This window comes from Drosophila nasuta, chromosome 3, assembly GCF_023558535.2.
Source record: "Drosophila nasuta strain 15112-1781.00 chromosome 3, ASM2355853v1, whole genome shotgun sequence".
Taxonomy (NCBI): domain Eukaryota; kingdom Metazoa; phylum Arthropoda; class Insecta; order Diptera; family Drosophilidae; genus Drosophila; species Drosophila nasuta.
The window spans coordinates 17,756,111-17,774,028 of record NC_083457.1 but is presented as its reverse complement, the minus strand read 5'-3'; the positions used below and the strand labels follow the sequence as shown (position 1 = coordinate 17,774,028).

The window sequence follows — 17,918 nt, the reverse complement described above, 5'->3', positions numbered from 1 at the left end:
GGCACTCAGCAAGTCACTACGACTCCGGCTCTTGGCTCATTTCACTGGTAGCTGTTCTCGTTGTTGTTGTTGTTGTTGCTGCTGCCGCTCTCATGTTGCCAATTAAAATTCCATTTATGCCAAGTTAACTCACTTGGCTCGTTAATTGTTGTGGTTTTTTAATTGGACCCTTTTCGGTGCTGCTCAAATTGAATTCAATTGAACCGAAGCACAAAAAGAACAATTAACAATGAATGGCAAGCCCTGGCACGGACTCTGCCTCGGGTAGTAGACTCAGAGTCAGGACAGACTCCACTAACTATGTAGGTCTGTTTATGTGAAAGTTTGTATGTATGGGCATCACTGGCAACGTTCCATTGGAGTTTGCAGGGTTGTCAATAAGTTGCAATACTCAAACAGTTTTTCTTTTAATCTGAATTTATGTTGAAGATAAAGCAAACTATTTATTATCAGTTACAAAAGAGTTATTTTAAATTAAATTAACATAGTTTCTTACAAAAAATATTTGTCTGTTTTTTGTTAGTGGAAATTGTATGCTTATTTTTAATGATTTTTAGAAATTGATGCGAATGGCAATTAATTTTAGCATGCTCGCGCTACTCGACAACCCTGTGTAGTTTTGCCTCCTTTCAACTAATGAACGAAAGCCAAAGCAACGCAGCACTTCGAGCATCAGCCCCAACAGCAGTAGCAAAAAAGAACTAAAAACAAAAGCCAACAAAAACCCCTAATTAAAATGCATTTTCATTCGGGACGTCAGCGTTGTTACCGCATTGCCCTTCAGTCTCCCCCCATTCGCATTTCATGACTGGGACGTGCTATAAAGGGGATTGCCTGTTCATTAGCCAGCAGTCGCCCCCAGTAGCTGCCACTGTGTTTCACAGTCACATGAACCGTTATGCCATTGTACACACACACACATAATGAAGGAGAGAGAGAGGCATGTGGAGAGTGAGCAAGAGAGAGAGAGAGGGAGTGCTGGCATACACATGAGAGTACGTGTGTGTGTGTGTGTGTTGAATGGCTGCGGGCATATTTAATTACAAAAGCTGCTAATTAGGAAACGTACACACCCACGTCGGTTAATTTGTTTGCAAACCAATTAACTCGGCGCACAGTATCAGGCGCACAGAAATCCACAGCTAGCAGATAGGCAGCAGAAGCAACAGAAGCAGTCGAAGCAGCGGCAGCGGCAACTGCGGTAGCAGCACCAGCAGCAGCAGTAGAAGCAGCGAAAGCAAAAGAAACGCGTCAGCAGCGGCGGGCAACAGCAACAGCAACAGCAACGGCGCCGCAGCAGAAAATGCAGACAGAACTTTCCAATCAGCGTTGAGCGTTTGGCCAACGCAGAGGGCAAAACAACTTCGTAGGCAGCAAAGTTAACTAGTGTGCCAACTAACTAACTAACTAACGAAAACTGTTAACGAACAACAACAAAAGCCACAAAAGATAAGGCCATGTGGTCTACTGGGGGGTGATGACAGGGATGGTTGCTGCCTGCCCGCCTGCTGCCTGCCTGACTGCCATACTGCTCAGCTGTAATTGGGGAGACCAAAAAAGTGCGCAACTTAATGAACGAAATAAATACGAGATTTTAATGAAAAAGTTTTGCTGTGTGGAAATTGTGTTGTTGTGTTCTTGTTGTGCTGTGCTGTGCGTGTGCTGCGCCCGGTTTGGGGTGTTTGTGTGCTCTTTTGCCATTTCTTAATAAATGAGCTAAAGATGGGGAAAAGTCATCAACGCTCTTGCTGCGCTGCGGTCTTGCGTGCTAATGAGTAATAAATAAAACAAATAAAGCGAACATTCGTTTGCTGCCGCTGTTCTGCCAACAGCCTAGACAGCCAGCAGACGCCTGTACCAGGAGAACAGAATAAAACAGAACATTCGACCGGCCACAAGCGAGTGGAGAAGAGCGTAATAGAGTGAGCGAGAGGGAGTGAGAGAGAGCGTTAGAGTGGGGGGTCTTGCAGAGAGACAGAGTGCGAGAGCAGGAACGCATACTGATTCGGTTCCGGCATTTGCTTTTGCGTTAATTAGTTTTAAGCATTTCCATTATGCAACAGCATGCCGCATGTGGCACAGCCAGCAAATTCCAAACATACACAACACACACATTAAATATGTACTTTCATACATACATTTTTGGATAGAGAACACGTGTTCCGACAGTATGATACGTATTGCGCCATTCCCGGCGAATGCTGTGCACTAATGAGTTCTAACACTTGTCCATTGAATTTGCCCATTAAAATTCATTTGAGAGTTGATAAGTTTGCAACTATGCTGAACTCCGTTTCCATTCCAATTTTATTGGCATATTTTAGTTGATAAGTTAACAAGTTATAAACTTTCAAACGACTTATGAGCGCTTATCACCTCACACAAAAACTCGCAAGTAGAGTAAATTAACCGTTAACAGGGAAAAATAATGAAGTGACATTACTAGATAAACGTTGATTGATCTGAATTATTTACATATTTGATCATTCGAAAGGGGGACAAACTTATCAGCTAGTGTTGTTCTACAAATTTCACATCTATAGCAATTAATATTAATCGGTAAAAAATTAAAACACAATATATCTTTCATATGTAAATAAGAAATTAATTTTATTTCACTCCTTATACTATAACTGCATTCTCTTTACCGTTGTCTGAGAAGTTCTCAGTGAGAACCACGGCGACGACGACGACCCTGTGTGCTGATAAGACAAAAACTGATTACAATGCAGCGCACACTCTACACACACAGACACACTTACACACATGCATGTACACACAATCAAGCTGGCACGATTGAGTTTCAATTTCAGTGTGCAGCAGAGCAACCTCTGCCCGTTTGCTGGCTGCCCAAATCGGTTAAGGCAACAACAACAGCAACAACCACATCATCAACACATGCGCTTATCATAAACACAAAACAAAACACCCAACAGAGTTAACTGCTAACAATAACAACAAACAATGTAATGCATATGGTGAACCGGACCAACTGTGCGCGTGTGTGTATTTGTAGTATTTTTCGGGTTATCGTGGCCCGCATTTGTTTATAGACCCCAAGCAGAACTGTTTAGTTTTGTTTTTCTTATTTTTTATTCCCATACTGTTGACCGCCTGTTGCTGTCGACCTCTGAGCGCCTGTTGCGCTGACAAATAATCGATCGCAAATTATTTATTGATTTTTGATTGATGGAGCCCCAGCAACGACAAATAACCAATTGATTTCACATTCATGGATGGGGGTTGCTTGGATTTTGAGAACTAAAGCTCATCAGGTGGTTTGTTGGGGCGGATTAGTTAGCTTTGCATATGCGGCTAGCAGCAATGTGGGGAAGCGAAGATCGTGCCGAGCCGAGTTGAATTGTGCCGCAGGTTGAATTTGAATATTTACACGTTGTTGCATGGGGCCCCACCAACTGTGACAACAACAACCACATCAACCGCAGTCAACTGAAATTGATAAGCATCCGTCGTAGTATTTCCAGTTATCGCTAAATGCGTGTGCGTGTGCGCATGTAAATGATATTACACAATTCTTGAGTTGTTTTCATATAATTTTGTCATTTTATTAATTTATTCATAGTTGATCTATAACAAAAACCGAAAAATAGAAATAACGCGATAAAAGCTAAACACTTAATAGCTACTTAATGTTGGTTGGTGGAAGCACCTGATGCCTATACGTGGGGCTATTCAGGGGGATTATAACTATGTATTTTTTACCTTCGCCTTTTTTGTTTATTATTTCTCAATTTGTCAATTTGTTTAATTGTTTACTTTGCTATAGCAAATCTTATAGTTCACTTAAATATTAACTAGTTCGATTACAATAATAATAATAAATCCAACACCCAAAAGTATGCAATGTAAATACATTTGCGATCAGTGCGTAGCCCCAAAGTATGCAACACATTTTTTTATGGTGCATCTACTTGCGACTGCCCTTGCGACGCAGATGATGGCGCGTTGTCGCCGCTGCCAGGGCCACCGCTGCTTGCGCTGCGGCCGTCAAACGTCCTTCGGCGCAGCGCCTGGGCCAACTCTAGGACTCGTAGAGCAATCGCTGATAGTGCGGCAGCACCTCATGCATTGGCACATGCAGACTAAACTCGAGAGCAACGAGCACTGCAAATTCGGACGAGATGAGCTCCTTGCGATTCAAGCGAAACACATTCTCCGTCTTCTCGATCAAACTCTTCAGTGCATCGCCCTTGACATCGTTCATTTTGGCACTGAGCAGCAGGCAGGCGCCAGCACACAGCTTGCGATTGCTCTTGTTGATCAGATTGGCCAGTATGAGTTTCTCAAAGTAAACATACGCCTGCGAGATGGTCACCAGATCGATACGAGTATCCAGCTTGTTAATGCGACGCATTTCCCTCTTGATGCTACAAAAAAAAAGGACATTAGTATAACATGTAAACCATTGTAGGAAGATTTAGTTAGCTACCTTCTTAGCTTGCTTAGGGTCAACTGTATGCTGGGAAACTTTTCGCGAAATTTATCGTTAAGCTCCTTCTTCAGATCCGATGGGCGGACATAGTCAATCACCGACGTCATGTACGAGGTGAACGTCAGCAGAGTGCGATGCTTGCCGGCAATAAGCTCAGGATCATCAAGAATGCTTGCTGAATACTGTTGGTACTAAAAGAAAAAGTAATGAAATTTATTAGTCATCATAAGTACAGAATTGTATTCCGGTAAATTATTATTGAAAATATGTATTTCTTTTGAAAAACTACATATTCTTAATACTTAAAACTTACCGGCAAACCGCGTGCTCCATCTCCAGTTAGAATAATGCTCTCCATGTCCATGTCCAACTTTATTTCGGGTGTAGGACTCGCTGCATTATTGCGATTGTTATTCTCGTACGTAAAGCACCTGTAAAAGTAGCAGACAACGATTAAAGTATTGCTATATTTTTATGATCTGTCGCCAAGTTTTTGTGAACAAGAGCAAAAGCGTGAAGAGTTAGCAAAAGTTAGTTGAAGCATTTTTTTTGCAAGTTTTCGAATGTGTGCAGAGTGTGAAGTGTGAATTTTTGTTAGTGAAGATACATTTAAGCTTCGTTTAAGCCGCAGCCAGCGACACAACCTGAGTTTATGGGCGTGATTCTAGTTGATCATACTACAAGAAAAATGGTTAATACACATGCCCCATAGACCCAGGCCGATGGTCGCTGACAACGTTTTTATTTTTTTATATTAGCTGCTTCAAAAATTTACCATTTGCCTTGACGTTTGGTTATGGTTTTTGTGCTGAAACGAAGTAGTGCAAAGCGTTATGATTAGCAATTAGTTAATGGTACAAAATGCATCGAAACGTTCTTGGTGTTGTACGAGAACAATAAATAAATGCTTGGGTATGGATATGGGTATAGCAAATAGGGTATTATAAATATAACTTTCTGTCTTGCCACAACGTTTACTCGAATTTCGATTATATAAATTCTTAATTTGCTGACTAAGGTATTGGGTAACTCATTACACGGTCATACGATCCCGGCATCGATGACTAAGTCTACGCCCCAAATTTGTATTTGTATGTACAACTTTCGGTTTAGTCAGCGATTGGATAATAAACGATATATATATATATTTGGATAATTAAACGCAAATGACGGTCGAAAATGTTGTTTATCATATGACAGACGAAAAAAATAAGTAAATAACAAAGTATTAACAACTTGCTGATAGAATGAATTTTACGACACCTTTAAGCTATTATGACAAACTATACAACATTCTTTTGAAAAATAATCCTCAAAGTTGACTCATTAGGAGTTCCAATTCTACATAATTTACAAGAATAGTATAATAATAGCTTCTTAACCATGAATTTACATTATTGTACAGTATCTCTTGATTATAGGTAAACAATGTTTGGAAATGCATTGATATTAAATGTATGAAATATGAGATTTTTTAAACAATGCGAAAATGGGATAAATGTAAGAAATGTTAAAAAAAAATAAATAAATAAAAAGTAAGGTCTGTCTTTGAGTTGGCACAAACCTCGCAATGCCATGATTTCTGAGAGCTGCTGTGCTCGTAATCTCCATTTGATTCTCGAATATCGAGGGATTAGTTGAAGCGTTGCCGTGCTTCTTACGCTCCTTTTCATACTGACGCGATGGTATCAACAGGTGGCCATAGGAGATATCCTGAAAATCAAACATTCTCAAATTAGATAGATGTTACATTGGTATTTCATTCACAACTCACCTGACCACTCTCGGCCTTCTGTATGCCCAGCAAATCGAAGGGATCGAAGGGTGCATCATTGATGGAACTTAATGGTCGCGACGTTGATGGATTGCGTCGACGACGATCTTCCTTACGTAACTCAGCACTGCAAAAATTAATTTTTAGATAAGTTCATAAACTATCTATTTATGAGTCACTCACCGTCCGTTTTTGCCTTTGTAGTAGGGCAATGCGGAAAATATCAAAAATGGCACCTTGCGCGATACCAACACCATGCGCTCCTCCCGCTGTCCCAGTCCTGGACCCATTCCCCTACGTCCGTCGCTAATCTGCACGGATTTACTCAGACTATTGCGAAAACTGCCACCAAAGTTGCCAGCTGGCGCCAAGCTTTCCGTACTGCTGTCATCCGTAATATGGCTGGCACTGGACCCACTGCGAATGTTGTAGTTGCGTTTAAGGCCGCCACTGCCAATAATCGCCGAATTGGTGGAAGCCGCTCCGCGCATACCCGGTCCTGGTGCCGTGTTCAAGCGTGCCCGCCTCTCTGGCTGCAAACTCTGCTCGCCGGCACCATTGCTAAATGTGCTGCAAGAGGGGAAGCAATTAGAATTATTCGCTTGAATTCGGATCTACTGCGCAACAGGCGCTCAACAATATCTGAACACTAACTTAATAAACACGAGCAAATCACCTTGAAGAAGTTTCAAAACGTGTATGAAAACAACGCATACAAATGAGTATATTTTTGTATGTATTTATTATACTTTTAGTTTAAAATAATGTTTACACGTGCAGCAAATCGTTGTGTGTATGCCATGAAATTCATGATATGCGTAACATCTTCATTTAGGTTATGAAATGCTATAATCAAGAAAATTTTAAAGCATTGTTTCTATTTTGTTTTTATTTGAGACTTCGACATTTTCTATTTGTAAATAATTTTCAAATTATAAAAATTCAAATATATTAAAAAAAAAATAACATTTTATGCAATTTAAAAAACATAGAAGATTTGCTAAAAAAAAAGTCTATTTATTTTCTGTAGTTTGTGAATGTCCATTGGAAAGATCCCAATAATCTATTCATGCATCTATTTTAGTCTCTGAATGCCGCACGTGTGAGTACAACTCTCTATTTGTGTATTTTTAAAACGCAATGAAACGAGATCGTAGATCGTTCTGTCTCAGTTTTTTACGCTCTCTCTGTCTCTCCCTCTTAGCAACAAAACAACTGCAACACACCCCAAAAGAGGTGATCGATATTTTCACAGGGTCGCAGCAAAGTGCACCACAAAGATGTTAGTTTGGTCGCAGGGCCAACGCAACGATCATAAAGTCACACTTATCGCCACGCTCTTTGTCTATTGTTTATGTTTGTTCATTGGGCAACAACAAAAAAACAGGAAAAATACACTTGAAAAACATGAGTTGCATCTGAAGGGCAGTCATTTGCTATAAATTTCTGTGCGCCTGGCAAATTACCTTGAGATAATTGGTCTAGATCGAGGTTGCGCGACCTGCAAAAGCAACTCCCCAATCAAATTGGTGTCCAATACACATATTAACCATAAATCATCAATATGGATTACCATGCATTGCTTATAAGGGGGGGCTCGGATGATGAAGTGGCGCCAAGCCTGTCATAACCCGTTAATTAGTTGGAGTATTCTAATAGGCGCGCAGAGTTCCCAACAAATAGAAAAACAACGCACAGCAGAAGACCACCGAAGGGAAGGTCACCGTAAATACAAAACATTTTCATATCTACGCACACACAAACACACTCTTCACTTCTTTATACACAAATGTGTGTGTTGGAGAAGATGAGTGCAAAGGGCCACGCATAAGCAGCGGTTTATGGGTTACGAAACTTTATCGACTCTTTTAAAGAGCGAGCGAGCAAGCGACCATGTAAGTGAGAGTGTGTCATTTATGTGCATGAGTGCGTGCGTGTAACCAAACGGTATTTATGCCAAGATTAGAGGGACAGTGGGAGAGAGAAAGAGAGAGATTATAAGCGAGCATAAAGTAGAAAATAAAGAGTGAGAGAGGTGAATGCAGTGGCATTTCTGTGCAGGTGCGGACCTTGCCTTTGTCTACGCGTGTATTTGTGTGTTTGAGTATTTTTGGACAGTTTTTTTTTGGTTTTCTCTTTTTTCGTCTCTTTTAACAATAATGAAGTCATCTGCTTATCAATATCTGTGCGCCTATTCGAAAAACACGCGATATTTAAATTTCATAACATTTGTTTTTGGAATTTTTAAACAATTTGATTCCTAATTTTGTTTGAAGGTCTTTCTGCAGCTGGATTGGCGAAGTATTGCCAAGGATTTTTAGAAAATTCTAAATGTTCATTAAATTTGATCATTTCCATAATATAATTGAATCAATTCAGCATTTGACTGTCTTCAAATTTATTGAAACAGCTTGTCGTAATTAAAACAAACGCAATTATTTTAATTGCATTTGATTTACTTTCAACTATGCAAATTTTAATTTCCGTCCAATTTCGTGTCGTTATTTTTACTGAGAATTTAAAATCCTGTATTATGAAATTATTTCGAAGCTCATTTTATTATTCAATTATTTAAGTGAAACTTAATTTGCTTGAAATGCACATTAATTTCTTAAAATATATTTTTGTTGAATGTAAGCAATGAAACCTTATCAGTGTGCAAATAATGCCTAAAGTGCTACTAAACACACAGACAAACAAAAAAGAAGATTTTAGTAAGACGACAATTGAGTACACTTTTCATCCATCAACAATTCAAATGTTTAATAATATATTTTTCTAAATTTTGTTTCTTCAGTTGTCTTATAAGCACAGTAAATATAGCATTAAATTGTGCTCTGAAATATTTATGTGTATCTTGCATTTTTCTTTGGCATAGGTTCAAAATGATAATTAGCTCTTGTAAATATTATATGTATTATTGTCGCAGTGTTTAATAAGTGCTAATGTCATTCCACATCTGTGGGCAAAATAAATACAGAAAATGTTTAGAAAGAAAGGCAAACATATGCGAATAAATAAATAAACAAATGAAAGCGACAATATGAAGTATGTATAAATTAATGTAAAATTTTTCTAAATATTTTGTATAAATAATAATTCTTGTCTTTATTGTGTTTGTGTGTTTAATGTTATATTTACTGTGCCCATTAGACAAATGAACAAGTCAGAAAACTACAGACGGGTGTGGTCGACTGTGAGATACCTGCTACCCATTTTTAATAAAATCATATTATAAAAAAACAACGGATTAATATACATACTTATAAAATTTGGGTTGGAGATACCTCCTCCTGCCTATTACATACGATTGCTGCAGGCACAAAGTTATAATACCCTTTTACCTTTTTGGTAAAGGGTATAAAAAGCTATCAAATTAGCTCAAACTTCGTTGTTTTAATCAAGAGTGTTGTTGGCTAACATTATTGATTGCATTTATCAGTGTGTACTGCACAGTTGTTTTGAGTTACGGCAGACAACTACATATATAGTAAACAAGTACATATGTATCACGTGCTCTCTACACTGAGTCTTCATTAAAATTCAGATGGGCAAAGGCTATTTTCGCACGTATCTTTGACATGAAAATGCATTAACAAATCAAGCGAACATAGTATATCGGTATATGTGGGATATAATAATGTGAATTCATCATTGCAAAATAGTGGAGAACTTTAATATACGCGCACAAATCATTTGCTTTGTGCGGAAGTTAATTGATTAGTTAATCAGGCATATTTTACGACAGAGTCCCGTCTCTCAGTTGTTTGCTCTTATGACACAATAATATATTGTGCAAGGTTAGAACAACCACATACATAAATCCGTAAATCTGTCCGGCTGTAATAAAGACGGGAATGATGAACGATATGGCCTGATAATAAAACTCGACCAAAAATACAGTTAAACGTTCTGCAAATATTGAAAAAAGCGAAGAGTATGCCACAATTTGCCTGAGTTTCTAAAACAAAGAGCTTATCGTACATAAGCTTCACAAAAACAATGTTGATTATCAAGTAGAGGCTTACCCAATCTCCCCCCCCCTTGCAGGGATCGGGCGGGGGTGGTGATCAGAAGACATGTGTGCTTATTCCGACATATGACAAGCAAGTCTCCTGTTTGTTTGTGGCTTATCAGAGAGTAGCAGAGAGCTTTCAGTATGCTTTTGTTATTTCTGACTTTATTTGAAGTGTTCGTTCGTTGTTCCACAAGCGGCTGAAAGAGGTTCAAAGCGGTTTGATCAAGCTTGTGCCTTTGTTTTGTTGTATCGTACATTTTGCTGTTTTATTTACGTATTCGGTTTTTTATTTTCATTTTTGTATTTTATTTTTATTTTTGTTTTCAACTCGAGCGCGTATTCGCCAGCTTTGCCAAAGCGAATGGGGCACAAAAGCAAAAACAAAAGCAACGAGAAATGACCACACCACCACAACAAAAGCAACAAGAAAGAGCGTGAGGCATTCACAAGGCGGGGAGTGTGCGAGCAGGAGAGCAACAATGCTGTTTCTATTAACATTTAGTAGGTAAACATTCATACAAAGGTAGGTAGCTCTCATAATGAAGTAAAAGTAGTACTACAAACTGCGCACTAAGTATTGTTCAGAATTGCAAGAAATTCCAATAGAGCAGCTTTGTTCTGCTGCCTCACTGACACACATATTGCCACCACCCTTGTAGCAGTGATGGTGGTGGATGCAACCCTGCAACGCAATGCAAAACTTTCCACACGACCTTGAAAAAATGCAACACGCTAAGCAGCATCATTAAACAGCAGCAATAGGAAGCAAGGATGCAAGGATTAGGAGAATCAAGCACAAGTTGCGTCAAGTAAACAATCAATCTAACCGGTTCCTATGACGTTGTCGCTGCTAACAAGCATAACAATAAAAAAAAAACCATGCTTCAAGGTTACCCAGTTTGCAAGAGATGCCATCTAAGGACAAGGGAGCATTATTTAGAGAATGAGCAAAGAGGGAGAAACAAAAGCTGTACAGGTTTTTGGGCAACCCTGACATTGACATTGAACGCAACGAAGCGGCGCAGCACAGGACAGCGCCTAGAGTTGCCAGACCATTTGAGCTTTGCCCTTGCTTCAAGTGCCGTTGCGTTTGTCCTTGAAACAGAGAGCGAGAGAGAGCACAAAAGCTGCCAACAGGGGCGTTAAATCTGATTAAGCGTGCACATATGACGCAATTGCTAAAGAGAGCCAGAAAGAGAGAGAGAGAGGGAGTTACCGCTTTGTTAGACTGAATGCCGACAAAAACAAATTTGTTTACGTTTTCGGCAAATTTTCCATCCGTTTTGTGTTCTTGTTTCTTCTTAAGCTGGTCATTCATCAACAACCCGAGTATATCCAATTTCAAAACAACTTACTGAGCTGCCTGCGAAGCCCAAAACAACAACATTCTTCAACGAAAAATGACAACAATAATAAGAACTGGCTAAAAGTAGTTTGCACTTTGTTTTTTTGCTTTGCCTTTTCTGCGTCGTAGTATTTTCTGCACTTACAAAATGAACAGATTAATGTGTATTATGTGGATGTGCTCATATTTGTTTGTTTGGATTCATCTTTCGCGCATGCGCAGCATTTATTGGCATTTATTTCCCACAGGAAGTGTTCCCCCAAGCAAGCGGGATTTGCATTTTGAAAAATTGCAGAGAATGTTGCTGACATAGCTCAAACGGAAACAACAAAGTAATTGAAGCCTTGTGGGTAAATTGTTTAAGTATGCACGATTTGCTTCTCGAGCTGGCATCATTTGATGATGATGATTATGGTTCAAGTATGTTAAACAGAGAGAGTGAGAGGGAGCCCAAGGAGAAACAATCTATTAAGCATTAAGTAAAATGATATGCAATTGTTAGCTATTATTTTTTAGCACTCCCGCTACTTTAAGCTAGCAGCCACGCATTATTTGATCTAAAGTATTGATTAACAAACATTTATAATTAAGAATAAGTAACTTTATATTTAGCACTTCAATATATTGCGCAGTTTGTGATGGTCCATAAAGTGACGAACGTGTTCTGCAAGATATAGCCAGATATTGGCAGTATAAACCATTTAAAGCCATAATCTAATCAGATGCGACTAACTGTTGTTTTCGTGCGTAATCACACCAATTGATAAGAACCACTGTATATAGTTATTTAGTGTGAAGTTTGACAGTACTGCATCAAATACGACAAGCCATGGCAATTATATAAGTGTGAGTAACCGAAAATAGTATTGTTAATTGACAATCTTAAGGGATTGAAATGAAAATGAGCTGTGCAAATGATGCAAATAAGCAAGGCTATTGCTATTGGTAAAAGCGAAAATTCGCGACCGCCTCAAAGATTCTTGAAGAAGCCAATTAGGTGAGGCAGGTGAGTGACACCAAAAGCTGCAGCATATGCAGACACAACAAATATGATGACAAGTTGTTGGGGCGTCAGCGAAGCGCGAATGAGAAACAAGGTCACTCTGCCAAAGCGCAGTCACTTGCAAAGTGCATTTACCAACACCAACACCAACAATACACATACACATATGCACAAGTGTGTACACATGTATTTATGTAGTCAGGTCTAGACAAGTTTAATAACTTGAGCAATGCATTAACATTGAAGCGAAAGCTTTTGAGTGGGAGTGCAGAGAGTGAAGGAAGCGCAATACAGAGTGAAAGAGAAGCAATGCGACAGCTCTTGAACTATTGGAATCGGGTTCAAGGCAGTTGTGCACTTTCTTTGAGCTTTTGAGTGCTTTCACGAAAATGTAAGCTAAATATGTATTTAAGTTTTTACTTAAAGATGACAATCGCATTACTGTCAGTTAGCTAATTGTGTGTAATAGTGCGTGGTCCATGACTGTCAAACAGAATTTGCGTGCGAGTTCGTCAAGCCCCAACCCCAAAATGTTCTACTAAGTGGCATTTCGTGTCAATAAAAAACAAACAGTGCGAAGCGCATAAACAATAAAGGTAATGACAGGCCTCTTCTCTACGAGTATTGAGCGGAGCGGGAACTGTAGCGCACAGTACAAAAGCCTAAATTAAATGGACACCACACAACATGCAACAACAACAACAACAACAACAACAACAACAACAAGAACAACAATAGCAACTGTCGCTGAGTAATTTGTGGGCTGTTTTACAATGAGGCATTTTGATTTGCGTTAATTGAACGGTCACACTTCGCCCATTTGCATGAATTGTGACAGTGTTGGGTTGTTTGTTGAGCACCCCTCTAAATTTAGCGAGCTGTGAAAATGCAAAATAAGATCTGCTTGGCCATTGCCCAATTAAGACCAAAAGTGATGCCCGTTTATGCCAGGTCAGCGGGCCAACTACGTCAAAAGCGAAAGGGAATGAGAGAAATAAATGAAACCCCAAGAAAATTTGACAGCAAAATAAATTAAATTAGCCAAACTGTTGAGATCTACGAACTAATGCCTACACATATGAGAACATGTTTGTTCGCGTAAACAAATTACACACCAGGTGTCAATTGGTTGAACTTAATCGGAAATCGTTTCACAAACATATGTCCGAGCGTTAAATGAGTCGGAACCATAGTAAAATTGTATCTGAATGATTCACAGTAATTGTAGGAAATGCGAGAAATCCTCGAGAAATTGAAATATTTTTTTTTTTACTTGCCGCTTTGATCTGATAAACAGAGAAAAGGAAACCAGTGCAACTATGTTAGCTAAACATTTGTAAAGGAAGTATCTTATTGCAAAACAAAAATTGTTGACATCTGAATAGGAGCATAAATAGATTATGAATGGTGGATTTAGGTTACAGTTGGATAGGAAAGATTTCATTCGTTATATAACGAAATAAGTACTGACAGAATTTATAATATGGATTTCATATTAGATTATTAATCTGATAGTCTTAATGGAGAACTGTTAGAAATTATTTTTTAATTTTCTTTTATAACATAAATTATATATAGACTGCCCCTATATTGGGATTTGGATCTGGTCAAGCTAAAGACAATGTGTATTGTTCGTTAGCAAATTATTTATACCTTAAAAGCTATGAAATTAAATTGCCTATAGCTCAAGTACGAATTCTGAGAAATCATCATTCATTGTTTTAAAAATATAGTTATATTTTATGTTTTATAACTCCAATGATTTAGAAAGATATTTATGTTTTATAGGTTGGTCAATTATAATTTCTATAGCTCAAACAACGATTTTACTGATGTAAGAATTAAGCAAAATCATTATTTAAAATAAATAATGATAAATATTTACCTATATAAACTCATTTAGAAAGATATTTATATTTTATAGGTTGGGCAATTATAATTTCTACAGTTTGAACAACGATTTAATGATGAATATTAAGCTATATAAACTTTAATTAAAGCAATGCAATTCTGAATCACTCACCGTTCCCTTAGGGGCAGTAGCTTTATGCCACCCCCAACGCCGCCACCGCTGCCCAAATTAGATACCTTGAGCGGTATCTTGACGCTGTCCGAATCGCTGCCGCTTTCAGCGCCTGAACCGCCGCTGCCGCCTCGCTGCGGCGTCTGCTTATTATTGCCATTGCCCGGTGCCTGATGCCTCTGTTGCTGCTGCTGCTGCTGGCGACCACAGGATGTGGGTCGCTTAATGTTGCGTCTCTCAACCGGCACAATGCTGGATGCATTGTGGGTGGACAATTCGCTCACATTCATCAGGTATTGACCCAGATTTTCAATTTCACTAAAACCATCACCATCGCTGGCACCGTCCAACGCTGTGGCTCCGCACTCGTCAGCAGAACCGCAGCAGAGCCCGGCGCCGCCAACATCTCCTCCCATATGGATGTCTGCGCTGCACAAAAGCAGCGCTGCAGCGCCGCCGCCGCCACATTTGCCATTTTGCTGATGTTGTTGTTGCTGTTGTTGATGATGTTGCTGCTGCTGCTGCTGCTGCTGATGTTGTTGGTGTTGTTGAGGGCTGCTGCGTTGCTGATGATTGCGTTGATAGTGCTGGTGATAACCGCCGGCGCCAAGTCCCAACGCTGCCGTTGCGTTGCCTTTGTTATTGTTGTTGTAATGCTGCTGCTGGTGTTGCGTGCAGATGCTGCTGCCAAATGTTGCGCCAAATTTTGTGTCCCGGTGTGTGCCATCTAATGAGATATTCGATAGAAACGAGATCGCAGCCAATCTGCGCCTGTGTCTCGTCTTGTTTAGCGAACTTGCCATTAGGCAGTTGAGACCCTTTATTAACTTTCGGCAAATGCAATCGGATCGAAGGGAGCGAGATAGAGCGATTTTCTCACAGAACCGAATGCGAGTAGCTTAAGTGTTCTATGTGGAATGTGTGGAATGTATGTGGATAGTGAATACTTTCTACTGTTTTCTATCCCTTTCGCACTTTCGTTGTTCTTATTGCACTTCCTTGTTCCCGTTTAAACACACAAAACACACGCACACAGCAAGTTCTCGATATTTTGTAGTTAAGGCAAAATTGATATATATATTTTTACGTTAATTGTTTTTCGGATCGGTTTTGTTAACAGTTAAACTGTTTAGTCTCTAAATTAAACAACAAATTACTGAAACGCGCCATTTTCGATTTGAATATTCAACACACTTTTTTCGAATTTATAACAATTTATCGCAATTAATGCACGTTCTGATTTATTGGGAATGCGCAAAGCAACTGTGTCCAAAACGAATTCACTGCAAGTAAAAAAATGAGAAGCGTAAAGCGTAAACATTAAATCAATAAACATTGATAAAGAAAAGCTGTTCATATTATATACTATAAGTACATATGTATGTGGATATATTGTCATGTCAAAGCTCAGCAACGTACTAAACTCGGCGTCACTAAGCAAGCGATATTTATTAGGAAAATAAGAAAGCAAATCAAAAATATTATGCAATTAATACTTTTAATTTATATAAGTGAAGTGCTGTTTATATAAGTATGAATATCAGCCTATAATTGCACATTATTATTTATATTTCTTAAATGATGTCATCTTCTCAGTTTCTCGCAACAAAAACAAAGGGTGCAACATTTTCGTGTGTATTACCATATAGAATTAATTAAATGCATATTTATAGCTAAATCATTCTGCCAATGCAATCTGCAATTTCAAAGTCAATAAACTCTCAATGCAAGTTTCGCAAAAGCTTTTTCGCTGCAAGTTTTTAACGTTGCCTGCAAAAGCTGCGCTACCAAAAGCTGAAAGCTGTGTGCACTTTGAGTTGTTGTTGCTATTATGTGGATAATGTTTGCTTGTGTAGTGGGTGTAGTGAGCAACGAAACTGCCGGCAAACACGGTTAGCACCGAAAGAATACAGTTTGTTTACCTGGCCAAAATGCAGAGGGTTGGAAATTTTCCACTATCAAACACAGCTCAAATCACATCAAAACAAGTGGAAAATTTTCACTTGTAACAGCTGATGCAGCAAACAGCAACAAAGAGAAAGATCAAGAAGTATTTTTGGGGTGATATTAAAATACCAGTTGGTCTAATTGGACAAACGATTGTAACCAGTTAGAATGCGGCACGTGCGTCAAGTGAGGGAAAATCAATGAACAAAAAAGAAACAAGTGTGTGTGGATCGTCAGTCCAAATGCAATGTGCGAAAATATTATACTATTTATGTATGAATCACACCCACGCATGTGACGTAGACTGGCGTCGATAAGAAAAAAACATAACAAAAACAAAAGAAAAATGTTTTTTGTACTTACCCAAAAAATGTGAAATCACTAATTATCTTTCACTCTTTTTATAAATAAATTGATATATGTAAATTAGAAATGTTTCAACCGCGCCATTTTGTACTATTTATAGAATTTCAACACTTTTTAGTTTTATCAACTACAAACAATTACACACACTTTTTAATAGATTTTCAATTTGATACTTTATTTCTATGCGCAGAGACTTTGATTTCGCTTTGCGCTGCTGCTGCTTCTGTTTTGTTGGACGGTCACCCCGCCTTCTTACACCTTCTTCTGACAGTCACCACTTCACCGCCTCCTTCGCTGCTGCTTTGACAACGCAGCTGCTTTCGTTGCGTAAATTATGCAAATTTCAAAAAAAATTTGATAATAAAATTTACGTTAGGGCTTTGACTTGGTAATTGAAAACAAACAAGAGACCTTTAATTTATTTATAAATTTCTTTCGTCGATGCGAAGCGAACTGGAATTCTAACACGAGCGTTATGATTGATTCGGAAAAAACGACAAAAACGTCAACGTTCCACAGATAATTCACGAAACTGCTGATTGTGTGACCAGAGCGAGAATTCCACAAGAAACCATCGATTTGAAGCGCATTTTCTAAGTCATAATACTGAGCGAAGAAGTGTAAAATATTTGATGTCTGCTCTGGAACACCCTGTTCTCATAGAAAACAAAATTGATTTTGTAATGTTTATATTGTGTAATTTGAAACATTGCTAAGTTTTATAGTTTAAGTTCAAAGAAATTTCGATGCGAAATTGAATTTATATAATTATCTTAGTATGTTGTGGCAACAAACTATACAATCAAAATATGACCAGGTCAGTATGCTTCAAACTGTAATGCATATATGAATTCCGTTATTTGGTTCAATTGCTGTAAATTTAGTTAAATTAATTATTTTTTTAATTTATCTGCAATACATATATTTAAATAAACCGATATGGCAATTCATTTAGACTGTCGAAACTGAACTGTAAAGAAATTAAAAAA

General features: G+C 38.5%; 1 protein-coding gene across 3 annotated transcripts; it reads right to left on the bottom strand.

Annotated features, from left to right (window-relative positions):
* Positions 1-3,923: 3,923 nt before the first annotated feature.
* On the bottom strand, positions 3,924-17,470 carry LOC132790864 (CDK5 and ABL1 enzyme substrate 2). Of its 3 annotated transcripts, XM_060799605.1 has the most exons (10): positions 17,341-17,470; positions 16,927-17,243; positions 14,617-15,899; positions 6,411-6,797; positions 6,228-6,354; positions 6,018-6,166; positions 5,229-5,261; positions 4,767-4,884; positions 4,451-4,644; positions 3,924-4,388 (listed from the first exon to the last, which is right to left on the bottom strand). In XM_060799605.1, the coding sequence occupies exons 3-10, from the start codon at positions 15,417-15,419 to the stop codon at positions 4,043-4,045; spliced, it is 2,157 nt and encodes a 718-aa protein (XP_060655588.1). In that variant the 5' UTR covers positions 15,420-15,899; positions 16,927-17,243; positions 17,341-17,470; the 3' UTR covers positions 3,924-4,042. The 3 variants fall into 3 exon arrangements, with proteins under 3 accessions (XP_060655588.1, XP_060655587.1, XP_060655590.1); XM_060799604.1 differs by having other exon boundaries at positions 16,927-17,470; XM_060799607.1 differs by lacking the exon at positions 5,229-5,261 and having other exon boundaries at positions 16,927-17,468.
* Between the last annotated feature and the right edge of the window lie 448 nt (positions 17,471-17,918).

Coding starts and splice junctions, on each gene's coding strand:
- LOC132790864 (XM_060799604.1), bottom strand. CDS start 15,419: ATGGCAAGTTCGCTAAACAAGACGAGACACAGGCGCAGATTGGCTGCG. Junction 6,167..6,227: donor AGAAGGCCGAGAGTGGTCAG/GTGAGTTGTGAA, acceptor TTTGATTTTCAG/GATATCTCCTATGGCCACCT. Junction 4,885..5,228: donor ACCAAACGTCAAGGCAAATG/GTAAATTTTTGA, acceptor CTACTTTTACAG/GTGCTTTACGTACGAGAATA.